Source organism: Microtus oregoni, unplaced genomic scaffold (genome assembly GCF_018167655.1).
Source record: "Microtus oregoni isolate MIOR12 unplaced genomic scaffold, Mior012 000010F_ref0000083, whole genome shotgun sequence".
In the NCBI taxonomy this organism is placed as follows: domain Eukaryota; kingdom Metazoa; phylum Chordata; class Mammalia; order Rodentia; family Cricetidae; genus Microtus; species Microtus oregoni.
The window spans coordinates 2,508,610-2,536,496 of NW_024543069.1; the positions used below are offsets into that span (position 1 = coordinate 2,508,610).

A 27,887-nucleotide genomic window follows, 5' to 3' on the forward strand; every position below is an offset into this window, starting at 1 on the left:
AACAGAAACTTCCTGATGTGAGGAAGAACGAACAACCAGGAAGCAGTTCCAGATTCGCAGGCCTGTACCACATCATGGTCAGATTGTCCTAACTAAGGACAACTCTGGAAGTAGCAAGAAAGAAGCAAGTCGTCACAATTGGGGATCTTTGCTAAAATTAACTGCTGTTTCTACTTAGAAAATAGAGAGGCCAAAAGCACAGGAGGAGAACATGTTCAAAATACTGAAGGAAAGCTGTCAATCAAGGTTTCTATATCTAGAAACAGTTCCTTCAGAGATAACAAGCAGAATAAAAGACCCTCGAGTGAACAACTACTAGTTATACCCGACCTTAGAACTCAACTCGAGTGAACAACTACTAGTTATACCCGACCTTAGAACTCAACTCGAGTGAACAACTACTAGCTTATACCCGACCTTAGAACTCAACTCGAGTGAACAACTACTAGTTATACCCGACCTTAGAACTCAACTCGAGTGAACAACTACTAGTTATACCCGACCTTAGAACTCAACTCGAGTGAACAACTACTAGCTTATACCCGACCTTAGAACTCAACTCGAGTGAACAACTACTAGTTATACCCGACCTTAGAACTCAACTTGAGTGAACAACTACTAGTTATACCCGACCTTAGAACTCAACTCAAGTGAACAACTACTAGTTATACCCAACCTTGGAACTCAACTCGAATGAACAACTACTAGCTTATACCTGACCTTAGAACTCAATTTGTTCAATATAAAGAAAGAAATCACCAGTGATTTAAGCAAACAAACAATATACAGACTTCTGTATATTTCCTTTGATTTAGGACATAGTTGTGTAAGCAGCACTGTCTGCATCGACCACACAGTATATAGAATACAGTCTGTGGCAATACCGGCATAACCTGGAGGGTGGACATGGTGTATACATACAGCAGGGAAAGACGGGTGGAAATTAGGTTGATATTTATCTGAATTTTCTGTAGTTAGTGGCAGTCCGCAGAATAGTCACCAAAAGATAATAAAACTACCCTCAAGATACCTGGTACAAGAAACAGCCGGGGAGGTAGGAGTTACGTTTCTTTTGTATTTTCCTGGAGTGCAAAAACCCGAGTGTCATCCTCAGTTTTCCTTTCTATTTCAGAGCGCAGAAATTTGAGGGGGGGGGGAGGAGTGGAGGGAGGGAGGGAAACTTTAAATAATTCCACTTAACACAAGCGTGGATTTGGGACTATTGAAGGGCGACGGGGACACTTGCCGTAGTGCCTTAGCTCCTCTCTGCTGCGGTGATGAAAGACAACAGGACCCAGAACAGCCTGGGAATGAGTCCCTAGTGATGAGGGAGGCCTGAGAGTGGAAAACAGCATTGATGGGACATGGCATGAGGATGTAAACTCCCACAGCCCTCTCCCAGTGACAGGCTTCCTCCAGCGAGGCCCCATCTTTAAAGGGTTCCTCAAACAGCGCCACCAGCTGGGCACCAAGTGTTCAAATATGAGAAAAAAATTTCACTCAAAGCACCACACATGGGAAATGACAAAATGTCATGTAAATCATATCATAATTATACTAAGTGAAAATGGCTTGTTTTCCAATTAAAAGGTTAGGAAGGCCAAAATTGAAGGAAACTAGTAAGCTAATTATATACCACCTACAAGAGACTCATATTTAAAGACTAAAATATGTCGAAAGTAAAAGGCTAGAGGAAGACTTGGAGACAGTAATTGAAAGAGGTCCTAGCAGCTAAACTAAGAGCAAGGAAAGTAGACTCTGGGAAGTTATTGCTAGGGTGGAAAAGTGCAGTTATGATGATGATGAAGGGTCAGCAGGTACAAGTTACAGACGTGCATAGCTGTAGAATGAGAAATGTCTCCCTCGGGCTCCAGCATTTGAACCCTGGTTCCCAGCTGATGCCACTCTTCGGCAGGTCGAGGAGATGTAGCCTAAGTGGAGGACGTTTGACGGGAGGTGGGTTTTGAGAGGTCCAACTTTTCCTCCTTTCTGTTTGAGCTTTGCTTCCTGCTTGTATTTGAAGATGTGAGTTCTCAGCTCCCTTTTGCTGCCACATTTCCCTCCAGTGCCCGCTACTATCCCTCCACCATGTCCTACTCCATGACCCTCCACCGTGTCCTACCATGTCCCTCCTCCATGTCCCTCCTCCATGTCCCTCCTCCATGTCCCTCCACCGTGTCCCTCCTCCATGTCCCTCCTCCATGCCCCTCCTCCATGTCTCTCCTCCATGTCCCTCCTCCATGTCCCTCCACCGTGTCCTACTCCATGACCCTCCACCGTGTCCTACCATGTCCCTCCACCATGTCCCACCTCCATGTCCCTCCTCCATGTCCCTCCACCATGTCCGTCCTCCATGTCCCTCCACCATGTCCCTTCTCCATGTCCCTCCTCCATGTCTCTCCTCCATGTCCCTCCACCATGTCCCTTCTCCATGTCCCTCCTCCATGTCCCTCCACCATGTCCCTCCTCCATGTCCCTCCTCCATGTCCCTCCTCCATGTCTCTCCTCCATGTCCCTCCTCCATGTCCCTCCTCCATGTCCCTCCTCCATGTCCCTCCACCGTGTCCCTCCTCCATGCCCCTCCTCCATGTCCCTCCTCCATGTCTCTCCTCCATGTCCCTCCTCCATGTCCCTCCTCCATGTCCCTCCTCCATGTCCCTCCACCATGTCCCTTCTCCATGTCCCTCCTCCATGTCCCTCCACCATGTCCCTCCTCCATGTCCCTCCTCCATGTCTCTCCTCCATGTCCCTCCTCCATGTCCCTCCTCCATGTCCCTCCTCCGTGTCCCTCCTCCATGCCCCTCCTCCATGTCCCTCCTCCATGTCTCTCCTCCATGTCCGTCCTCCATGCCCCTCCTCCATGTCCCTCCTCCATGCCCCTCCTCCATGTCCCTCCTCCATGTCCCTTCTCCATGTCCCTCCTCCATGTCTCTCCACCATGTTCCTCCTCCATGTCCCTCCTCCATGTTCCCCCTCCATGTCCCTCCTCCATGTCTCTCCTCCATGCCCCTCCTCCATGTCCCTCCACCGTGTCCCTCCTCCATGTTCCTCCTCCATACCCCTCCTCCATGTCCCGCCACCGTGTCCCTCCAGAGCCCGCTGCTGTCCCTCCTCACCATGATGGTTCTTCTGGAACTGTAAACCAAAAGACTTTCCCCCTTAGGTTGCCTTTGGCCATGGTGTTTATCCTAGCAACAGAAAACTAACATATGTAACTAACACAAGAATGCTAAAATACATGGAACAAAAGCTTAAAGAATTAAAAAGACAAATAGATAATTCAACAGTAATTATTTGAATATGTGTTCATCGTGTAGATGCAGTTCCTCCTTGCAGAAGGAGGCATTGGATTCCCTGAATCAGAGCTGCCATGCAAATGCTGGGAGTTGAACCCAGGTCTCCTGAGAAGGCAGCCAATGCTGTTAACCCTTGAGCCATCTCTCCAGCCCCAGCTGACTACAGTTTTGTTTTGTTGTTTTAAAGACAAGTGTTGCTGAGGATATGGAGAATTGGAGCCCTGTGTAGCTGGTAGGATTACAAAGTGGTTCAGGTAGTTTAAAAAGTAAAGGCCAGGTGTAGTGACATGCATTTACAACCCTATCAGTTAGGAGGCAGAGGCAGGAAGATTGGCAAGTTTGAGGCTAGCCTGACCTATATAAGTTCCAGCTGAGCCAGGAACTTAAGGTAAGACCCTGTCTCAAAGAAACAAAGAATTATCCACTCTCAAAATAGCACAAACATATGAGTCATCAGTTCTGTTGTTAGACTCATGCTCAAGAGAATTGAGAATATGCTCAGTGCAATTATTGTTTGGGTTCATGGAATGGTCCATTGTCTGTCAGCAGATGAATGGGTAAGCAAATTGTGAAATGTAGTTTATTATATGAGATAGTAGATACTGGTTTATGATGAACCCTGAACCACACTCAAGAGAACACACTTCCTTCATATAAAGTATCCCCACAGGGTAGAGCCGTAAGGTAGAAAGCAAATGGTGGCTGTTAGGGGCTAGAGGGTGGGGATTGTGTTGTCTGTAGACCAGTCTGACCTGAACTTAACAGAGATCCTCGTGCCTCTGCCTTCCAAGTGCTTGGATTAAAGATGTGAACCACCATGCCCAGCTTTATTTCTAAAATGTTTAAAAGTCAAGATTTACCGAGCCTAAGAATATCTAGAGTAAGCTGGGCAGTAGTCATACACACCTTTAATCCCAGCACGTGGGAAGCAGAGACAGGTGGATCTCTGTGAGTTCAAGTCCAGCCTGGTCTACAGAGTAAGTTCCAGGATAACCAGAGCTACACAGAGAAACCCTGTCTCAAAAAACAAACAAACAAAAAGCAAAAATAAAAAAATAGAGTAAAACTCTTACCAATAAGTTGTTTTATCATTTTGATATGGTAGGTTGAGAAACATCTCATTTAAACGTGTACTTTTGGGGATGGCAGGGTATCTCAGAGGTTAAACATGCTGGCTGCTGCAGGGGTGCCCTGTGCCCCCACACCTGCCCCCCACAATAAGTAAACAAACAAAGGTGTAAAGTAGCCCTGTGCTTTAAAGAAATGGTGTGTGGAGATGGTCGTTTAGAAAGGGAAGGTGTTCACACTGGCTGGCTGTTCTTTGCTAACACAATTGCAAAGATCTAAAGTTTTCTCAAGCATTTTTAAGATACAATGTTATAACACTACTTGAGCTTTCTCATGGTAATTTATAATATGTGTAATTTTTAATACTTTGGTGTATATTTCTAGAGGGTTGGAGCTAGTTTTATATGTATTAATATACATGTCATTTTATCCTTTTTCTTCCAGGTCAAGCAAATAAAGTAGCCAAGGAAGCTGCCAACCGATGGACGGGTAAGTGCTGCAGCGGCCCTGGACTGTAGCAAAGGCTCCCGTGGTGTGCAGTCCAGTGCCTTTACATGCGTTCTGAACCCTCTTACTAAAGAGTCTCTGTGCATCCAGGAGTAGCTCCAAGTTTACCTGTGGTAGGGCTCTCCCTAAGCCCGGCTCCTGATCACCGATCTTACATATCTAAGGGTGTTGAAGTCCATGTAGTTTTGCTTTTCTGTGGTGCTGGGGATTGAACACAAGGCCTCGCACAAGCCAGGAGAGCGCCCTCCCGTTGATAAGTATCTGCAGTCTGCAGTCATGTATCTGACTTTATAATCCCTTTGGGATTTCGGAGACTCCCGAAGGTCTGTCTTCTGGAAAACAAGAAGAGCTAAGGTGTTTTGAGGATGCTTTGCTGTTCACAGTGTGGTGTCTTCTCACCTTATCTCTGTGGGAAACTTCAAGCCACACGTGATTGTTGTTCCTCAGTTGAAGCAAGGCCACAGGTGTTGTAGGAAGTAGGCTCTGCTGTATGATTCTCCTCTGTGAGCCTCTTTCTTTTTCTGATCTAAGAAAGAGGGGTTAATGAGCTCTGGCACCAGATGTGGCGGCACATGCTCAGAAACTTCACATCTGGGAGACTGAGGCCAGAAGACCATGAGTACGGTCAGCTGGGCTGCATCGTGAGGGTCCATCCTGTCAGGCCTGCTCCCCCACAAATGCGTTATGTGTGTCCTCAAGTTTAGGAGAAAGTTAGTAATGATTGTTGTGATATAGACAAGTATGATCAAAGTAGCACTGATGTTTTCCCGTGATTAATAATAAGATGGTGGTGGTTGAGTTTCTCTGCCTGGTCAGAGTCCAATTCCTCCCATGTGTTGGTCATTACCATTGTGCTCCCACGGGAGGAGGGTAGGCACACGGGACGCGAAGAAGAGGACGTGTGGGCACTGCTGAGTCTCAGGTCAGCCTCCGGGAGACAGGCTTGTGCCAGACTTCCTGCTGCAAAGCCCGGCCTGCTTTTCACAGGAAATTCAAACCTCATTTTCCCTAATAAATAGAAAATATTAATGAATTCTCCTTGGGCTCCTGTAAAGCTATTATTTATTTGTTATAAGTTGTTTCCTAAACAGAATGCTGCTTTAGTAAAGGAAACAGAAGAGCAGTCATTGCGTCAGAGACATAGAAGTGAGTAAGGGTTACATTGTGAGACGTGAGACGCTGTGACACACGCCTGCAATCCCAGCACTCGGGAGGCGGGAAAATCAGCGTTCAAGGCCAGTCTTACCTAGGCCACAAAAAATAATAGTGATAAAAACGTATTTTACATAGGTCTGAGAAATAGAGAATTCTGAGTGTGAAAATAAAGCAAGTGTCCTTGTGGATTGAAGATAGGATGGGCGGGGCTAAGATGAGTGGGGGCTCAATGGGCAGGGAGGGCAAAATGGGTGGGGACAGAGATGGGCAGGAGTTGCGAGGGTCGGGTCCACCTGAGGATGCACAGGATGGAAGGTGAGCACTGACTATGACCTCCATACGTGCACCATGACACACACGTGCTCAGCCTCCCCCAACACAACACGACATAAATTCATGATTGTCCTCCAGTGGTTTGCAGAATGCGCCGTGGCAGAAGGAAGTCACTCTGAGCTCCCGTTTGCTCTGTGACCCTTTGAACTTCTCGGAACTGGTTCCTCATCTGCTCTGTGAATAATTCCGCCTCACATATGGAGTCTGGAAGCACTTCAGCATGGTGTTTAGACATCCGTCTTCTTTCTCTGGTTCCCCAAAGCACTGTAAATTCTGGCTATTAAGTAATTATAAATTGTTTCCCCATTTATCATAAACTCACAAAATTGTCATTCGAAAAACTTTCATAAAAACATTTTTCTCTCTTTGCGGTTAGCTGCCTCCAAAAACAAGCAAACAAAAAACAAAACAAATCAAAAAAAAAAAAATCCTGAGAGTTTGAAAAGCCTGTGGAAGGGATGTTGTTATGGTGGCAGAAGAACTGCTCAGAACGGTTTCCCAGGCCAGGACGGAGCTCAGGTGGCTGCTTAGCTGCTTAGCGTGTGCAAAGCCAGGCTGGTAAAGGAGGTGGGGGCGGGAGGGTCAGAAGGTCAAGGTCATTCTGCCTCGCACAACCGCACAACCCTTTCCACGTTGGCCTGGCTAATGAGACTTTGAAATATTTCCACTTAAGGCTCCAGCTAACTCTTCACATAAACTTTGTGAAGAAAGGTGAAGATAAGAGATAAAGAGAGTTACATCCCAGATTTCGAAGCAACAGAAAAGATCAGTGTTATTTATACAAAAAGTATCAGGTATCAATTAAGTCAGATTTAATTTTACCTCGCAATGTCCTTGAATTGTTTCTAGAACTATGACTCTCCAGGCTAGAGAGATGTTTTTGAAGAGGACCAACGTTGAGTTCCCAGCACCTACATGAAGACTCATAACCGTGTAATGCCAGGTCCAATGTATCCAGCACACTGTCCTGGCTTCCAAAGGCTCCTGCATGCATGTGGCATAAATAAATCCATGCAGGCACACGACATACACATAAAAATAGTAAATACATTTTGATTTATGTTGTTTTTCAAAACAAAGTTTGTCTGTGCAGCCTTATCACTCCTGGAACTCACTCTATAGACCAGGCTGGCCTCAAACACACAAAGATCCCTCTTCCTCTGCCTCCTGAGGGCTTGGATTAAAGGTCTGCACCACCACCACCTGGCTGAAAATAGATTTTTTTTAAAAATACAATCTAATCTGATTATGCTCCCCTAAGAACTCCTCCCGGATCCTCCCTACCTTCCCCACCCACCCAATTCACACCCTTACTTTCTCCCTCTCATTAGGAGATTAGAGGTATCTAGAAAATAAATAAAAACAAACCAGAATAGGACAAAACAGACGAACAGAAGAAGAGCCAGAGAAAAAGTTCAAACACATAGATATAGAGACAAACTTGCCCACACAGAAATCCCATAAAAACAAAACAAGAAACCAAAATGTGTAAGATTTTAAAAAAAGAATATCTATTGTTTAATAACGCAACATTTTAGTTTATAGAATGAGAGATTGCCTCCAGCTTGTGGTGGCGCATCCCTTTAATCCTAGCACTCAGGAGGCAGAGGCAGGTGGATCTCTATGAGTTTGAGGCCAGCCTGGTCTACAAAGCAAGTTCCAGGACAGCCAGGGATACACAGAAAAAAATCTTGTCTTGAAAAAAATCCCTGTCAACAAAAAATAAATAAATAAAAAGAAAAAAAGAGTTTTAAATATAGATGAAGTATATATCTTATTTATGTTTTGTACTTCACATCTATTTAACAAATTACATCGTAATAAATCCAGGTAGTAGAGACTTAGTGACTGAGTTTTCTGTGCTAGGAATCAAAAGGCATCTTAGTGCATGAGGTAGGAGACGTCACTGCAAAGGCTTACGTTGATACTGAGTATAAAACCATATTAACTAACAGGAATCAAGACTTACAAACAAGTCTTAAGTTGTTTCCTTTAAAAGAATAGTCTGTCCACTTAAAAAATAGTGTATAATAGGAGAATTATTTGATAGGGAATGCATTGTCAGGATTATATATGGACCAGCTTCATAAGGCAGACATCCAATGGCTGAGGAGGGCTCGGAAGCATCTCTGAATCGACCCCTGCGCACCACAGTGTGGCTTTTGTTGGTGCTTTTTTTTTTAGTCTTTGCATGTTTTCTTGTCCTTAAGGAGACCTAGAAGCTCCTGTCTCACACTGCCGCGTGTGCAGTGCACGAGTGCTGTCTCCTGTCTCACACTGCCGCGTGTGCAGCGCACGAGTGCTGTCTCCTGTCTCACACTGTGTGTGCAGTTCACGAGTGCTGTCTCCTGTCTCACACTGTGTGTGCAGTTCACGAGTGCTGTCTCCTGTCTCACACTGTGCCGCGTGTGCAGTGCACGAGTGCTGTCTCCTGTCTCACACTGTGTGTGCTGTGCACGAGTGCTGTCTCCTGTCTCACACTGCCGTGTGTGCAGTTCACGAGTGCTGTCTCCTGTCTCACACTGCCGCGTGTGCAGTGCACGAGTGCTGTCTCCTGTCTCACACTGTGTGTGCAGTGCTCGAGTGCTGTCTCCTGTCTCACACTGCAGCGTGTGCAGTGCACGAGTGCTGTCTCCTGTCTCACACCGTGTGTGCAGTGCACGAGTGCTGTCTCCTGTCTCACACTGCAGCGTGTGCAGTGCACGAGTGCTGTCTCCTGTCTCACACTGTGTGTGCAGTGCACGAGTGCTGTCTCCTGTCTCACACTGCAGCGTGTGCAGTGCACGAGTGCTGTCTCCTGTCTCACACTGTGTGTGCAGTGCACGAGTGCTGTCTCCTGTCTCACACTGTGCTGTGTGTGCAGTGCTCGAGTGCTGTCTCCTGTCTCACACTGTGTGTGCAGTGCACGAGTGCTGTCTCCTGTCTCACACTGCCGCGTGTGCAGTGCACGAGTGCTGTCTCCTGTCTCACACTGTGTGTGCAGTGCACGAGTGCTGTCTCCTGTCTCACACTGTGTGTGCAGTGCACGAGTGCTGTCTCCTGTCTCACACTGCCGTGTGTGCAGTTCACGAGTGCTGTCTCCTGTCTCACACTGTGCCGTGTGTGCAGTGCACGAGTGCTGTCTCCTGTCTCACACTGTGTGTGCAGTGCACGAGTGCTGTCTCCTGTCTCACACTGCAGCGTGTGCAGTGCACGAGTGCTGTCTCCTGTCTCACACTGTGTGTGCAGTGCACGAGTGCTGTCTCCTGTCTCACACTGTGTGTGCAGTGCACGAGTGCTGTCTCCTGTCTCACACTGTGTGTGCAGTGCACGAGTGCTGTCTCCTGTCTCACACTGTGTGTGCAGTGCACGAGTGCTGTCTCCTGTCTCACACTGCCGCGTGTGCAGTGCACGAGTGCTGTCTCCTGTCTCACACTGCCGCGTGTGCAGTGCACGAGTGCTGTCTCCTGTCTCACACTGCCGCGTGTGCAGTGCACGAGTGCTGTCTCCTGTCTCACACTGCAGCGTGTGCAGTGCACGAGTGCTGTCCCTCTCTCACACTGCCGCGTGTGCAGTGCACGAGTGCTGTCTCCTGTCTCACACTGCCGCGTGTGCAGTGCACGAGTGCTGTCTCCTGTCTCACACTGTGTGTGCAGTGCTCGAGTGCTGTCTCCTGTCTCACACTGCCGCGTGTGCAGTGCACGAGTGCTGTCTCCTGTCTCACACTGTGTGTGCAGTGCTCGAGTGCTGTCTCCTGTCTCACACTGTGTGTGCAGTTCACGAGTGCCGTCTCCTGTCTCACACTGCAACGTGTGCAGTGCACGAGTGCTGTCTCCTGTCTCACACTGTGTGTGCAGTTCACGAGTGCCGTCTCCTGTCTCACACTGTGTGTGCAGTGCACGAGTGCTGTCTCCTGTCTCACACTGTGTGTGCAGTGCACGAGTGCTGTCTCCTGTCTCACACTGTGCTGTGTGTGCAGTGCACGAGTGCTGTCTCCTGTCTCACACTGTGTGTGCAGTGCACGAGTGCTGTCTCCTGTCTCACACTGCCGCGTGTGCAGTGCTCGAGTGCTGTCTCCTCTCTCACACTGCCGCGTGTGCAGTGCTCGAGTGCTGTCTCCTGTCTCACACTGCCGTGTGTGCAGTGCACGAGTGCTGTCTCCTGTCTCACACTGCAGCGTGTGCAGTGCACGAGTGCTGTCTCCTGTCTCACACTGCCGCGTGTGCAGTGCACGAGTGCTGTCTCCTGTCTCACACTGCCGCGTGTGCAGTGCACGAGTGCTGTCTCCTGTCTCACACTGCAGCGTGTGCAGTGCACGAGTGCTGTCTCCTGTCTCACACTGCCGCGTGTGCAGTGCACGAGTGCTGTCTCCTGTCTCACACTGCCGTGTGTGCAGTGCTCGAGTGCTGTCTCCTGTCTCACACTGTGTGTGCAGTTCACGAGTGCCGTCTCCTGTCTCACACTGCAACGTGTGCAGTGCACGAGTGCTGTCTCCTGTCTCACACTGTGTGTGCAGTTCACGAGTGCCGTCTCCTGTCTCACACTGTGTGTGCAGTGCACGAGTGCTGTCTCCTGTCTCACACTGTGTGTGCAGTGCTCGAGTGCTGTCTCCTGTCTCACACTGCCGCGTGTGCAGTGCACGAGTGCTGTCTCCTGTCTCACACTGTGTGTGCAGTGCTCGAGTGCTGTCTCCTGTCTCACACTGTGTGTGCAGTTCACGAGTGCCGTCTCCTGTCTCACACTGCAACGTGTGCAGTGCACGAGTGCTGTCTCCTGTCTCACACTGTGTGTGCAGTTCACGAGTGCCGTCTCCTGTCTCACACTGTGTGTGCAGTGCACGAGTGCTGTCTCCTGTCTCACACTGTGTGTGCAGTGCACGAGTGCTGTCTCCTGTCTCACACTGTGCTGTGTGTGCAGTGCACGAGTGCTGTCTCCTGTCTCACACTGTGTGTGCAGTGCACGAGTGCTGTCTCCTGTCTCACACTGCCGCGTGTGCAGTGCTCGAGTGCTGTCTCCTCTCTCACACTGCCGCGTGTGCAGTGCTCGAGTGCTGTCTCCTGTCTCACACTGCCGTGTGTGCAGTGCACGAGTGCTGTCTCCTGTCTCACACTGCAGCGTGTGCAGTGCACGAGTGCTGTCTCCTGTCTCACACTGTGTGTGCAGTGCACGAGTGCTGTCTCCTGTCTCACACTGCAGCGTGTGCAGTGCACGAGTGCTGTCTCCTGTCTCACACTGCCGCGTGTGCAGTGCACGAGTGCTGTCTCCTGTCTCACACTGCAGCGTGTGCAGTGCACGAGTGCTGTCTCCTGTCTCACACTGTGTGTGCAGTGCACGAGTGCTGTCTCCTGTCTCACACTGCCGCGTGTGCAGTGCACGAGTGCTGTCTCCTGTCTCACACTGTGTGTGCAGTGCACGAGTGCTGTCTCCTGTCTCACACTGCCGCGTGTGCAGTGCACGAGTGCTGTCTCCTGTCTCACACTGCCGCGTGTGCAGTGCACGAGTGCTGTCTCCTGTCTCACACTGTGTGTGCAGTGCACGAGTGCTGTCTCCTGTCTCACACTGCCACGTGTGCAGTGCACGAGTGCTGTCTCCTGTCTCACACTGCAGCGTGTGCAGTGCACGAGTGCTGTCTCCTGTCTCACACTGTGTGTGCAGTGCACGAGTGCTGTCTCCTGTCTCACACTGCCGCGTGTGCAGTGCACGAGTGCTGTCTCCTGTCTCACACTGCCGCGTGTGCAGTGCTCGAGTGCTGTCTCCTGTCTCACACTCTGGGCTGTAATTGACCAGGCTTTCCTGACTGAACTCTCTGGTAAACTAACATAACTCCTGAACTTATGCTGGTTGCTAGTATTCTCATGTTATGAAAAGCTGAAATTCATTTTAGATTGTTAAGAAGAATAGATTCATTTAAATATCTGTTGGCATTCTCTAACACATTCATTTGTTAGCACTGTTGAATCTTTTTCTAAAAAGACTATATATTTATGTGTATATAATATATGTCATATATATACTATATAATAATAATATATGTGTGTGTATATATATATAAAAGTTAACTAGACCTAAAGCCTATCCCGTCAATGCTCTTCTACCCATCTGGGGTCCAGCACTGTCTGTCTGCACGTGGCTGTCCTGTCGTCTTTCCTCTGCCAGCTGCAGATCTCTCCCACTGTCTAAATTGTAAAGAAACCTATCGCATTTGGTTCGGTTCCACCTTAATGGCCTCATTTTAGCTCCATCATCCTTTTAAAGGTTCTGTCTCCAGAACATTTAAGGTGGTGTGACTGGCCACTGGCAGGAGTAAGGACATGATGTCGCTGTGGCACTCAGGAGGAACTTGTTTCAATCTTTCATTCATTTTTACAACTAGTGCAGAGCACTCTAGCAGACTTGGGAACTTATGCCATCGTTCTTGTGTTCATGGAAAGCATTTTAATTATAAATCATATAATAGATGAGAACTGTATGGAATTGAGGGGTTAGGGGACCATCAGTCTTACCCCAGGGGTACATGGGTACCGTCTTCTCCTCTTGCTGCCCAGCAGTGATGCCTGAGCCATAGGCATTGACCTCCTGCTGTTATTGCACTGGAGTGAAGATCCTTGTCTGGAGATCGTTGTGTACAATTCGGGGTTCTCCCTGTAGGATAAATTTCTTTAAGTAGGTGCAGCTTTCCTTTCAGTGGGAGAATACAAATTCCCTGTAGAGATACGAAGACACATCTGTTTCTATGTTAGTTTAAGAGGAAAACCTTTTCCTGTCCTCTTGCCCAGTCCTCAGGCTGGCCTGCTTGTCTGGAAGCCATTAGTCCAAGGAGAAGTGTAGGGTTAAGACAGCCCCTTTAGGGGGCGGGGTTTGCCTCGGGCGAATGCCCACAGATAAATGGGCGTGCGGGAGGCGACTCCGCCCTTCCCTTCCTACCTCCTGTGCCAAGCGGGAACTTCGGTTCTGTAAATTTATCATTAAAGTGGTAAATATTCTTTAATATCTGCATTGCATTTATTTACGCCGATACAGAGAAGGACAGAGGTCTGAGAGAAAGTGCTCCCTTTGGGAGCAAGAACAGCTGACGTTGCTGAGGTAGTGGAGCCTGAGCTCTGGTAGAAACACAGGAAGACTGAAGGAAGCTGCCCTGTCTGCATTCCTAAGTAGCAAATGACTTCTTATTTTACTGTATCAGAGAGTAATGGAAGCATAGTACCAATACAGATAATTAAGTTATGACGTTTGATGATTGTGGTTTTAATTCTCAAAGATATTTTTAATTTTTTATAGATAACATATTTGCAATAAAATCCTGGGCCAAAAGAAAATTTGGGTTTGAAGAAAATAAAATTGACAAAAACTTTGGAATTCCAGAAGACTTTGACTACATAGACTAAAATGTTGGACGATAAAGGATTTGCGGGCTCTTAAATCGTCAAGTCTTAAACATTGTCTGACTAATGCTGCCAAATTTCCATCTACTGTTAACTGTTCATCATTTTACAATTTTAAATAAAGTATAAAATAAGGATGCTCTTTGTCCCTTTTTGGTACCATATTCCACACTGTGCTCACGAAAGTGCTCATCAAGGCAGGGCAGCTCATGCAGAGTCCTCACTCCCGCAAGTAAGGTGTGCACAGGATTCTTAAAAAGCAAAGCCACGGCAGGGTGGGGCTTTTAAATTTCATTCAAATATTAAATGCCCTGTTGCAAAGACAGACAGACAGATACACACACACACAGACACACAGAAATAACCTTTAAAAGTGCTGTTTCACTGTACCTCAGTACTTGGTGAAAACGGATGTGACTGACATCCAGTCTTCTGCAAACAGGAAAGTATTTCTTCAGTTTAGACTTGCATTGCAATTCCAGACACGAAGACTACTTTGTCCTAATATTTGGTGCCTTTCTACTGGAAAGAACATGGCCCACTGTAGTGGTTTATGTCCTTTCAGAAGATGAGATGTATATGTTCCTTAACATGACACGCATAATCATGAGTGCCTGCCCCCGGCCCAGCTATAGAGAGGGAGGGCTCAGCTTAGCCATCTGGAGCATTTGCGGACACTGCAGACTTAAAGACAAGAGCAGTATCGTAAGGCCCGCCACACCACACACGCCTCAATATCCTCACACTGCCTTGCACTGGCGTTCTTTCGAGTAACTCGAGTCAGATGTTCCATATGTCTGACAAGACCCAAGTGGCATCCAGGCCATTTGCTAGGGAATCAGGAGTTGCCCTGGGCCTGCTAATCCCTTCCTGGCTGTGGGCAGTGCGAATTGGTGTATCCATCTCACTGGACGAAGAATTGGATGTGTGAAACAGAAGCACAGAGCTTTGCGTGGTCCCTCATACTTTTAGTCTCAGCACTAGGGATACTGAGGCAGAAGGATTACTATGAGTTCGAGACTAGCCTGGGCTCCAAAGGAAAAGGAAAAAAGAAAAAGAAACCCCTGACTACACAAACGCAGACATTCTTCAGAGTTTTCAGGCCTGACTCACTACCTTTGCTTCCTTGTTTAGAAAAAGTGTATGTGTATTCAAAGAAGATGACTTTTTCCATAATGCCTGAGGTGCTGTTCTGGAAGCAGGGGACTCTTTCTGGATTTGGACCTTCAGGAGGCTAGTGGAGAGTGAGTGAAGGGCTGAGATCCTGTCTACCCCCTACACCTTAGTGGTGTTATCAGAGTCCTAGAGAAATTGTCATTGTGGGGCCCCATCCTTCTTTTGGAGACGTCAAAGATCACTGGTACCTACCTGCCTTTCCTGTTTTATTTGCATCACTGTAGAATATAGGAGCTTCAGTTATTGGTGTGTTCCGTACAATGCAAGGAAGGAACCAGTTAGTTCTCTTTATAAGTTGAATTCTCTTTTTGGGATAGTTTTTGTTAATCTGTCCCCCAAAATTACTGCAATTACTCCATAGCTTTTTATCTCCCATGGAAACAAAAGCAAAACCACTGCCCCAGCGTAATGCATGTCTGGTTTCCATTCTGAGGTCAGTACATCTTTACAGTATTTTGACTGATTTAATTCCATGGTTTTTCCTACTATCAAATGTAGCTCAGCAACTGTTATTCCTTTCTTATTAGCATTTAGAAAATTCAAAGTTAATAGGTACTCCACTGTAATTGTGGACCAGGCTCGAAAACCTTCAGTCTTCAAATGGGAGCCCACGGTTTCTTTACTTACTTGCTTGTTCTCTAGTGTCTTTATGAAGATGTGCACTGTATTTGTTGAGTCAAGATGGGTGGACATTTGGATTTCATGTTATTTCAGACTACATTGAAAGAACATATCTAAACATATCTCTTGGCACATTAGTGGGAGTTCTGAGGATGAATTCCTTGACCAAAAAAATGTTCCTATTCATGAAGAATTAATCTTCTCGAAAGAGCATGAGAAAGACACGTTTTATAGAAAAGAAGTAGAAAGGGCGGGCTGCGACGTTGAGGCCTTGAACACCTCCACAGAAAAATCATCTCCCAGTCGTTTATCTGTAAGTAGTTTTTTGTGTTTAAAATACTGTTTAAAGTTAACTGGCAATCTTTCATCCAAACAGACTTGTGAACAATATTGTACTTTAGTTAGGTTTCATTATTGGAGAAGTACACTCATAACGTTCCTTGGTCATTAGACTGAAGATTGACGCTCGGGTCAAAGCCCAAGTCCTTTCTGAAAGCGCTCTGAGACACGCCTTTACCCGTGAAGACCGCGTCTGATGCAGAGAGGCTGAGCTATTTTGCAAGCCTGGACTTGGAAAGCATCGTGTTTCTCACAACAGTTTGAAAAGTAACTGCAGGAACTTGTAAGCCATTTAATTTGAACAGTTGTATGTTTTCCAATGTAGGTGTGTTTGTTAGCATGTTCAGGTAGCCTGCCTTCTGCCTGGCTTTGTGTCCAGGGCTGGGTGGCCTTTGGAGACCCACATCTGCCTGTTTCCCTGCTGCTCGGTGAGTTCTGTTAAAGCTATTTGCTTTAATTCTTAGGTTACTGGAACAAACATTTACCTTTTAAATTCGCCAATAAAGTCATCTGCATGGATTGAAATGGCCTGTGTTCATTTGTTTCTGTTTAACAGACAAATAGAGAGAGAGAGAGAGAGAGAGAGAGAGAGAGAGAGAAGAAAGAAAAGGGGGGAAAACACATTTTATAGCAGTGTTTCCTTACTGGATCCAGAGAAGTGGCTCCCTTTGTGTCAGCACGTTACGTAGTGTGACATCAGGGCATGCAGTATCTACATAGCACCGTTTTCTTGCTCAACCGTGCCCCAGAGAGGTGCTTCAGCTTTTCTGGCAGACAGACATCATCAGTGACGGCTACAGCATCCTGCAGTGTTAACTGTGTTTTAAGGTCATTTTAGGAGCGAGGCCGGAGCGTTGGAACTAAATATAACCTACAGAGAAAGATGACTTTTTCATTATTCAGCAGAAGCTCCCTGAGGGCATGTTTATTTTCACCCCTTTCAGCCCCGTAGGCCGGAACACTTCCTCGGTATTTGACATGAAAGAATTACATGATATCTCCACCTCCAATGGTCTCTCGCTGCTGCTTATCAGTGCGGTAATTGTAAATTTTAACTGGCCTGGCTCCAGGCAGCTGTTCTTTTTCAGGCCGCTTTTCCCTCTGTCCCTACAACTGTGTCAAATGTTGCCGCTTAGACCTCTGCCTTACTCAACCACACTTCCCTTGATTTTCTGTTAGGAATTTTTTTGCTGCTCTAACTTGGGCCCTCCCTCCTCTCCTGACCGGCTCACCTTCTCACCACTTTCCTGCTTAGGCCAAACTCTGCTGTCACTGATGACAACCCTCTGGGGGCCGGGAGCGCTGCCTTTCCTCTTCCTAGTGTCTGATTCCGGTGTTGCCTGGTTTTTCCTGACACAGCTCCACAGAGCTTCCTTAAACTGTGTTGTCCAGATGGGAAAAATGCCATCCCTTCCCTGTGGCCGGTTACCCTAATGATCAGCCCAGTTCTTCAGGACACGCCTTGCACATGTTATGCACATGCATTTGGTGCTGTTTCTCCACTCTTCAAAATGCTTGGCATTCATTTCTGGCTCGTCTTTGTCAGACTTCATCAGATGATGACACAAAGGGAGATGAGCAGATACAAAAGTAGTGTGAAGTGTAAGGGGCTGCAGAGACGGCACCTGCCGCCGAGCCGGGTGACCTGAGTTGATTCCGTAGGACCCACATGGTGGAAGGAGAGAACTGACCCCTGAAAGTTGTCCTCTGACCTCCATATGTGTGCTGTGGCATGTATGTGCTCATGTATGTATATGATAAATGTTTTAAAAAGTTTAAAGTATGAAGGAAACCAGGGAGAGTCTGTTATAGCCATGCTGAGTGAGCAAAACTCAGGAAGCTAGACCGTTTTCCAGGGTCTGGGTCTCGAGAGCTGCAGCATTAACCCCCTGAGAGTCCACCTTCGGAAGGTACCGCCTGCTCTGGCCTCAATACTTGATACTTTCTTAGAAAAACTGTAACCTTTATTTTTATTGCATTTAATTAAAAATTTTATGTGTATTGTGTATATCATTTCCCCCTTTCTTCAATTCACCCTCTTTTGTTTCCCCTCTCCTCCCTCTCAAATTTCTGTCCTGTTTTTAAAAAGTGTGTGTGTTCACACACCACACACACACACACATCCATACACTTGTGTATATTGTATAACTTTAGGCAAATATAAAATGATTCTCTGTGGGTGTTTCAAACACCCTTAATGTTTTTTATTCTCCACTCCCTCTTCCTCTGCATTGTCCAGCTCCACTCTCTCCCCAGGTAGAGACCCCCCCCCCCATTTCCCTGATTTCCCCTTTGTATCACCTTTGTCCTGCGTGTCCCTCCCAAGCTCACCACCCTCACAGCTCCTCTGGTCTTTTCTGCTCTCTGTGGTTGCTCTAGGTTGAATACTCACACCAGAGGATGTGGGATGATGAGCCACAGATGAGAAACATGGGATGTCTGTCTTTCTGGGTCCATCGGTTTTTCTGAAATTGCCATGGTTTCGTTTTTCCTCACAGCTGAATAGTCTCCTGGTGTATATGGGCCACATGTTCATGACCCATTGAAGGACACTTAGGTTGCTTCCATTTTCTTAGCTACTGTGAGTGGAGCAGCAATGGCCACGGCTGAGTCCACATCTGTGGAGTTAACGTCGAGCCCTTTGGGTATGCCAAGGCGTGGAATGGCTGGGTCACATGGTAGACTTAACTTCTGCTCTTGGAGAGCTCTCCACACTGATTTCCAGACTGATTCCACCAGTTTCCAGTCCCACCCACGCGAGTGAGAGTCCCCACGTCCTCGCCAGGGTTTACTGTAGAAGCCACTCCTTTTGAACAAGAATAACTTGAAATAGCAAAATAGATGACACAGAGTAGGTTATTATTGTCAGAATTTCCACAGGCCATGTGCTATGTTTTTAATACAGAGAAGACAATGTATGCGTGGTTGTCATTACTAGACAACTGATAAGAAAAAGCTAGAAGGTTGTACAAGAAAATCACCTACAGGGTGAGGAGGAGGGATTTTATTTTCTTTTGACACTAATTATTTGTTTGAGAGCTAAGTATAGTGCAGGAATTCTAGGGATTCTTGCATCTTCTGACCCCAGCCTCCCTGTGTCCCCATCCTCTGCAGTGTTGAACAGTTAGCTCCATCTCCTCCTAGGAAGCCATTGGTGTAACCAGTGTTGTTTGCTGTGTGCTGTGCAGGCAGCCCCTCTGTCGAAACTCACCCCTGTAAGGTCTGCTCCAGTCCAGGCCCTTCTGAGGGGCCCTCGACAGTAGTGCCTGCTCACAGTGACTGCCTGAGGCTGTCATCTGGTGGCAGTCAAGCTTAAATTGGTTCTGCGTGTTCCTGTTGGGATGTGTGGTGTCCATTAGGTCTCCAGACCCTCCATCCTTCGTGGTCCTGAGGCAGCTGCTTAGGAGGTGATTGCTGATGAGATCAACGCCATCACCGACAGCTACACAGGGAGCTGTTGGAAATGCTCCCCCACTTCCTGGAAAATGTTTCTCAAGTCTAGGAACCAAGTGGAGTTGGAGGGGAAAGTAGGGTTGGGCTAAGGTCCGGCTCCAAATATGAGTTTTGGTAAGTTACTTAACACCCCAAGCCTTCGCGTTCCCCCTGTTAAATGCACGTAGAAGTGGCTTCAGAGGTGTCGAGAGTGTTTGGAGAGTTAGGAAAACCTGTGGTCCTGGAGTGACGCTGTTCTCCTGCATGGAGCTGTACAGGCTCAGCGTGAGCAGTCTTGTTCTTGCCAGAAGAGAAGGAATCCCCGAGAGTGACAGATACCACACGTACGACAGAAGCTACAGTTCTGGCTGTGCAGCCCTGGGGCCGAGCTCCACCACGTCCCCCTCCCTACACCCCTGCCACCCTGCACTCCTTCACTTGGATTCAGGGCAAGGGGAGGGGGTTCCAGAAACTGTCGCTGGGAAATTGAAAACCATTTTCTTACAGAAAAGTGTTGTTCTACTACGTGCAGATCACCTTCGTAAAATTACTCACGGGCTCCTTTAGCCGTATCTGGCGAATGAAACCGCCACATCTAAAACTGTTTCCGTGGGAAACTATGTCCCCAGCTCCTAACAGCAGACTTAGAAATGAACTATTGGAATGCATCGTGTTTGGGGACAGTCTGTAGGTCAGCGTTCGTGACTCATTGTCAGTGAACGAGGAATCGCATCTACTCCACCATTTCTGAAACTACAGCGCTCACATTTCTCTGAGGTCGTCAAGGATTTAATGCTGTTTAAAATAGCGGCCGTATAAACCTATCGCAATATGTTGCTATCTGGAATCTTATAGTCCAGCTCTTAACCCAGCAACCAGGATGCACGTGTGTGCTCCTTAGACATCAGGATTTACTGTTTTTAAGGAAAGCAGAGCTTTGTGCTTTTGCAGGTTCCTGTGTGATTATATAACTACTGCACCCCTGTCCCCCCTCCCCTTCCCCTGTGCGGAGGCTGGCTGCCCATGTTTGGTAACTGTTCCACAGCGGATTCTGATACTGAAGTGAGCCAGCACAGCCCTTATTCGGATGGGTCGAAAGCTGAGCAGCTCAAGACGTAAGATGTAAGAATCTCCTGCATGGGCAGGAAATGTAGCTCAAAAGTGGGATGCTTCCAGCAAGTACAAGGTCCCGGACATGATTCCCAGCCCAGCAAGAAGAGAAAATGATGAACCTGTGGATTCTACCTAGATCAATACAGTGGATTTGGAACAGGTTGTTCAGGAGAATTCATGTTCTGGATGGGGCTGGTGGACTACCAACAACCCCCCCCCGCCCCCCGCCAATTCCTTGTTTCAAACTTCTCTCCCTAAGTCCCAAGAGCACATGCTTCCAACTCTCTTGTTTTTATTTTGTGTGATTACCGTGAAAAGCATCAGGCACACCTTCCTTTCTTTCCTCATTCGTCCTTGCTGTTATGATCAGAGTGATTTCCAGGTCCTCTTTGCTGCTCATTCCAGGCTAGTATTCAGCTGAGCTACACTTTAAATTCGTCTCTCTAGGACAGAGAAGATCAGCTGCAGAGGTAGGCAGCAGGCATGGATTCCCTGTCCACCACCGTGGCTGGGTCCCAGCCCACTTTCAGTATTGTTTAGTACTTCACAGTAAATCGTAAGAAGAGGACACCTAACCCAGAACATGTGCCTTACTTGGAGGGACAGCTGCAGTTTTCTGAGAACTGTGGAAACTGAGCAAGCTGAAACTTTTCTGCACACACTCAGACACACATATACACACACGCACGCACGCACACCCCTCTAGTCATTTATGGAATGCCTACTTTACACTGTTCACAAAATGAGTAACAGAGTCCTAAAGATGATCTTTGTGCAGAGACAGAAACTGAAATGGCAATTACCGATCAATACATGCTGCGATAAAGATTCGTGAATAATTCGGGGGAATCCAGGAGAAAGGCAGTCACCAGCTAGGGCTTTTCAAACTGCCTCACAGAACTGAATGAAATTAGGGTTGATTCCTAAAGGCAAGGTCCTCACAAACTACCATGTTATTCTTTGTGATTATAGATTATTACTCATTAGCTTCAGATAAGACTGACAGTCGAGGCTGGGGTGGTTCATTGTAGCAGGGCTGGCAGCACTGGGGCCGCCAGAGGTGAGGATGGGGAGGTGGTCCGAGGACCTCTCTGGTGTCCTAACTTAGGACGCAAGTGTGGAGAGAAAGCTAGTCCTTCCGTTCGTTCTTCCACCCAGCGACTGTACTGACAATCAGGTTCTCATAAAGAGCCTTGCTTACTTTGGAAGGCATTGAACAAATACCCTAAGTAGCAGGTACTATGTCAGCAAATACAGGATATTAAAAAAGGTTCATTGAGAACTGGATTGGAACGGCAGCTGGAAGTAGTTTCTGGGGGAACAGCATTTAATCTGAAACCTAATGCAGACGGTGGGATGAGCGTGCATGACGATTTCCCATGGAAAAAGTCCTGTTTGTGAGAGGATGAAAAATCAGAGCCCCATGTCCGTGGAAGAAACGAGGTTGTTGGTAGGACTAGAGAGAGTGGTAGATCTCTCAGAATTTGTAGAAAGTTTAATAGGTTTGGGAGGTTGGAAAAAGTCCATGATTTGGGGATGGGGATTTGTTGGCAGAGTTCTTGCCTCCTGTGCACACGTGAAGATCTGGGCTCAGTCTCTGTCACCGAAAGAGCTGGGCCCAAGGGCACATGCCTGCAATCCCAGCACCAGGGTCATGGACCCAGGATATCAAGATCATCTTTAGCTGCATAGCTACTTTGGGGAGATCAGCCTGCGCTACATGAAACCTGTATGAGACCAAGAGGCAGGGACAGAGACATTTCAGATCTGTATTTTGAAAAGTCACTCTCATATAGAACGGTGGTCATTAAACTTTGTAAACCATGTACTTTTATGAACACACTATTTTAGGAGACAGGCATGTACCTCAGTGCTTCTCTACCATCCATGATGCTCTGGATTTGATCTCCATACCCCAGAACCGGGCATGGTGCCATATACCTGTGATCCCAGGATTTAGGAGGTTGGCCTGATGCAGGAGGTGCAGAAGGTCAAGGTCATCCTCAGCTGTGTCGTGAGTTCAAAGCCAGCTCAGTGCTGAGGTTTAAGTTAGTGACTGTTCGACCCTGTTGTCTTTGTTCCTGTGGGAGAGCAGCACGTCGTGGTAGGAGCACATGGCAGAGCAACATCAGTTACGCCATTGCCAAGATCAAGTACGAGGACGAGCGTGGGCCAGAGTCCCACAGTCCTCTTTACAGATACATTTCTGATGAACTACCAAAGCTTTTACCAGCGCCCACCCCTTCAAAGTTGCTCCATTTACCCATAGTATCCGCCTGGGTACCAGCCCTTTATTTAACACGCGGACCCTTGAGGGGCACTTGAGATAAAAACCAAAGGTTTCTGGTATGCAGTTGGTAGAGACAAGATTGGAGAGGGTAGTAGTTACGTTTATTGTAATAATCTGAGTCAGGGATGGTGAACGCTTAGAACAGGATGAGGAGATGCAGAAAGACGGGGCATTTCCACGCACAACGGCAAAGACTTATTGTGGGATGGAGGCTGGGTTAGCGATGAGCTAGCTCACAGTCAAAGAGTACACAGTTTAGCCTGGAGTAATTGCCTTGATGGTGTTAACTTTTATATAGTACTATTGAGTAAGTGTTTCATTTAAATTTTGGAAGAAAAATAATAGTAAAAATTCTAAGTCATGTTTCACGGTGTTTTATGATTGCTTTGTGAGAGATGTTGTCTTTAGCGCCCTTCGTTTAGTGTCTGCTTCATTTGTTTGTCCTTGGCGATGCTGGAGATCGAGCCCAGAGCCTGGTGCCTGCGAGGGAGGTGTCCCGCTGCTGGTGTTTGACCCAACCCATGTTTGTCTTTTGTCTCTTCTTGGGGAATTCCTGCCGAAAACCACCATCGCCAAGGCCCCATTTTCTCTCTCTGGGACAGAGCAGCCTCTGGGCTCTGGAGGTTGAGCACATCTTGTATTGCTCACAGCCAGACTGGGATCCATCTGCAATACTCAAGACTGACCCAGGTCAGGGTCTTCTTTAGGGTGTTTGTGCGACCGCTTGAGCCTAGTTCTCAGCCGGCGACACTGAAGGTCACGTCAGGTAGAGATGTCCACACATGCACATGCAAACGGGAGGTGTCGGCCTAACCTGCCTACCACAGGTGTCTTCTGTGCGTTCCCAGAGAAGCACCTGGAGTTCCTCATGAGGTGAGGGGCTTTGGCTCGGTGCTCATCACTAGGGAAATGTCAGCTGCTGCCACTATTTTTAAAATCCTTCTTATTGATTTGTTTTTTAAAAAGCTGTCCCTTTTGGTGCTGGGATGGGTCAAATACACTGGATGCAAAGCCTCTAGGAGCTAACTTGTGTGTATATACTGAGATCTTCAAAGCAAATTCCTTAGGAGCTGCTGGGGTAACAGTGTGTAAGAGAACTGGGAACCAATTAGTAAGTGAGCTGCCGAGAGCCGTCCCAGCCACAGTCCTGTCCCAGAAATACTAGTCAGCATGGAAACAGCTTATCATAGACTCATTCAGCAAACAAGAAGTCTGGTGCACCTGTTAATGCTGATAATCTCTTCAGCCTCACTTTCTTAGCTGTGAAAATTGGGAAGCCGGCCCACACTGGCACCTGGGTAGTGACACAAGACCATGTGGGGATTGCTTCTTTTTCTCTTCTCTTCTCTTCTCTTCTCTTCTTTCTTTCTTTCTTTTTACAGTGACATTTATCTTTATTGAAAATACCATGGGGCAGTGGTGGCGCACACCTTTAATCCCAGCACTCGGGAGGCAGAGGCAGGCGAATCTCTGTGACTTCGAGGCCAGCCTGGTCTACAATAGCTAGTTCCAGGACAGGCTATGAGCTACAGAGAAACCCTGTCTCGAAAAACAAAACAAACAAAGAAAGAAAAACAAGAAAAGACAATAAATTTTAAAACATTCCGCATCTCCTCACACTAGCACCTTGAATTTATTGAGCACGTTACCTTCCACACGCATGAAGTCTTCACAGTGGTGATCCTCGTGCGGATCCCAGTTTGCACTGTGCTTCTCTGACCGAGCACAGACACGTCACACTTACACAGAATTCCACGTGGTGATTCTCATGGCTGTGCACACCATCATTTCATTAGCACACTTTCTCTAACATAGAGATTTTCTCCATGTTGTTGCTACTGGTTATAATGCAGGCATAGACATTCTCATGCATTTGTATTTTTCATCATTCTTTAGTTTAAAAGTAATGGGAGCTCATGGGGCACAGAGCACAGCCCTTTAAAAATTTTAAATTTACTTCCATTTGCGTGTGTGTGCGTGTGTGTGTGTGCATACATGTGGCACACACACACACACACATGTGCAAGGCAGAGGACAGCTTTCCTCACTTTCCATGCTCACTTTCCACAGTGGGTTCAGAGAATTAGATGCAGGTCTCAGGCCTGTGGAGTGAGTACTCTGACCCACGGAGTCATCTCACAACCCCAGCATGGTCACTTTTAGGACTTTTTATATAAAAAAAAAGTGCCATATAGCAACTCCAAAGGGTTGTATCTATCTAAAATGATATTTGACATAAGTATTAGTCTCCTTAAAAGTTTTTTTTAATCAGAAGTAGTTTTATTTAAAGTAAAAAAATAAGTATTATCTCTTAAAAACAAAATAATAAACCCAACCTGCCGTGGGGCAGATGATCCCACAGCTCACTCAGGTTTGAGTGAGTAGTGCTCCCCTCCCCTTAAGTTAGGGCACATGTGGAGATGCCCATAGGCACACAGAGGAAGCTGGAAAGGGGGATATCTGGTCCAGAGGTCACCCAGGGCTCATCTGGCTTCAAAGGTTGAGGGGCCCTTGATCTAGACAGATCTGTGTCTCAAGGTGCCAGTGTGTATGGGCCAGGAAGCTCTAGTCACAGACAGGTTCAGAGAATTAAGGTCACAAAATCTGGTCAGGACAATGATGGTGAGTGAATGCAAAATCTTCTCGTCAGTGCATTTTATACTGCATCCCCACTGTGCTACATGCGTTCTGACTGTGGGATCCACCTTTATATGCAGACATTTAACTATAAAGAGGATTTTCCGACATGCTTAAGCCAGACACCTAAACTAGCAATTTGCTCCTAAGCTAAAATCTAAATACAGCCCTTAGCATCAGCAAATATTTGACTGTTTTCTCTGTCAGTTCACAACTCTTTTAAATTGTGTTGTAAACTCTTTGAACAACCTTCTGTACAGTGTTAGTATAGCTCCGATAGTAAATAAAGAATACTAGCAATAAGTTATATACACCGCAAAGGGAAAAGACTGTAAGTAAATCCACAATCTGAGGAATTCTAAAGGGAAACATTTTAAAGTGTTGGTTTTGTAGAGGTAGAGAAGGTTCCCTCTTTGCATTTCAAATTCCTGCCAGCTGGGGACCGTACTATACCCAGGTCCCTCACAAGCCCTTGAACTCTGAGATCCGCCTGCCCCTGCCTCCCAAGTGCTGGGACTAAAGGCAGGCGCCACCACATCAGCTGTATCATAGGCTCTTAGCAGACATTCCTAACACGGCATGGATGATTCTGACTTATACCCAGTGTGGATGCTACCAGGAAGAGAAGATTCATTACAAAGGTGTCCCACCTTTACTGAGTGTCAGACACTCCAGAGAGTCGAGGAGGGGTTAGCTCTCTTAATTGCACTGTATACGTACATACATAACTTTTATCTTCTGTTATTCCCATACATCACTGGGTCTGGGAATCTTGCAGGGTTAAAATTAGATATTTTCCACTGCTCTAGCAGGTGCCAAACCATAGTAACAAGGCACCCCGAGCTCTGCACTCCTTCTACTGCACCCCAAGTGATGGCCTGGTTAGTCCTGCGGACTCAGCCAGCCTTTATACACAAAAACATATCCATGAGACCGCATAGCACTGGGGAGATTTTTTTCTTTTGTTTTTTTAAGACAGGTTTTCTCTGTGTAAAAGCTCTGGCCTCTGGCCTCAAACTCACATAGAAATTCTCCTGCCTCTGCGTCCCGAGTGCCGCAATTACAGGCATGTGTCACTACTGCCCTGCTCTTTTTTTATTTTTATTTATTTATTTTTTTTTTTGAGACAGAGTCACTATGCTGACTAGGCGGTCCCTGAACTCACAGACATCCACCTGCCTCTGCCCCCATGCCCAACTGGAGAACTATAATCCATAAGGTTAAATGCTATTATTTTTTTCTAGAAAATAGTTTTTATAACTCTTGAACTCTAGTTCTAGAGGAGTGTGGTTGTTTATGTATACAGCTTTATAGAAAGACTTGGTCATTGCTCTGGTGAGAAAGGGTTTTTCTTAGGTGTCTAAAGATCATTTGTGATATGGCGCTGCTTGTGTTCAGAAACAGCTGCTGACCACGGGGCCGGCAGCGGGGTCTGGTCTCACTGCACACGTGGCCTTGGGCTCGGCACTGAAGGAAGGGGGAGTTCCTGGAGCTTTCTCAGATCCGAGCTCCAGAGAGGGGCGGAGGAAATGCTCGGGTTGAACGCACTTGCTGCTCCCGCTGGCAGGGGACCTGGGTTTGGTTCCCAGCACTGTTACAGGGGATCCAGCGCTCTCTTCTGACCTCTGTGGGCATGGATGAATGCAGCATGCATGTGAACCTGCAGGTCAACACCTGTACCCAGGAAACAAAAACAAATGAACCTGAAAAAAAATAACCAAGACAAGAAGAGGGTTCAGTCAGCATAGTGTCCTTAGTTAGGTTTCTGCTGCTGGGTAAATACCATGACTAAAAGCAAATGCACAGTCTGTCAAGGGAAACTGAGGCAGGAGCTGAGGCAGAAACCGCAGAAGGGAAGGAAGAAAGCTACTTAATGGTTTGTTCCTGCTTGTGCCCAGCTGGCTTTCTTTCACAATCACCTGCCTGGGGATGGTAGCACTCATGGTGAGTTGGGCCCTCCCACATCAGTCAGCAATCAAGACAGTGCCCTCAGATGTGCCCACAGGCCAGTCTTCTGGAGGGACTGTTTCAGTTGGGGTTCCTTCTTCCAGCTGACCACCAAGGTCATACTATTCAAAACATTAGTCCCCAACCAGAGGGACAATTTCCTGGCTCTTTGAAACCCTGGGGCTAGGTGAAGAAAGAAAAGGAAATTAGGGGTCCTAAGAGTTTAAAGTGTCCTGCTGTACCCCGTGTGCCAGGAGGAAACAGGGCACTCCCCATCCCCAGGAGAAGTGGCCACTGCAGGAGAAGTGGCCACTGCAGGAGTGCCTGGACAAGCAACTGCAGAGGGTGTGGATGGCAAGGATTGACCCTAACACTGCTGAGAACTCCTAGACCTGGGTGGACGCCTTTGTAGCAGGTGACTCTGGGCAGAGGGCTGTACACAGAGTCACTTGGTACTGCCCACGTCCCCAGAGCTTGGGGAAATGAGAGAAGGAGACCCGCAAAAAATAGCTGAAAAAAATTAATAAAGAAGAAGAAGAAAAAGCTCGAGATGAAGTTTCCCAATCTGGGACTTGAAACAGAAAGATACATGATACAGAAAATGAGATTATA

General features: G+C 47.1%; 1 protein-coding gene across 1 annotated transcript in view; it reads left to right on the top strand.

The window, feature by feature from the left end:
- Window positions 1–13,851, top strand: part of Mnd1 (meiotic nuclear divisions 1) — a 51,533-nt gene extending 37,682 nt beyond the window's left edge. The window contains exons 7-8 of the mRNA XM_041659425.1: window positions 4,809–4,853; window positions 13,617–13,851. Coding sequence (XP_041515359.1) covers window positions 4,809–4,853; window positions 13,617–13,723 — 152 coding nt within the window. The 3' untranslated portion in view covers window positions 13,724–13,851. The remainder of the gene's footprint in view (window positions 1–4,808; window positions 4,854–13,616) is intronic.
- The last annotated feature ends 14,036 nt before the right edge of the window (window positions 13,852–27,887 follow it).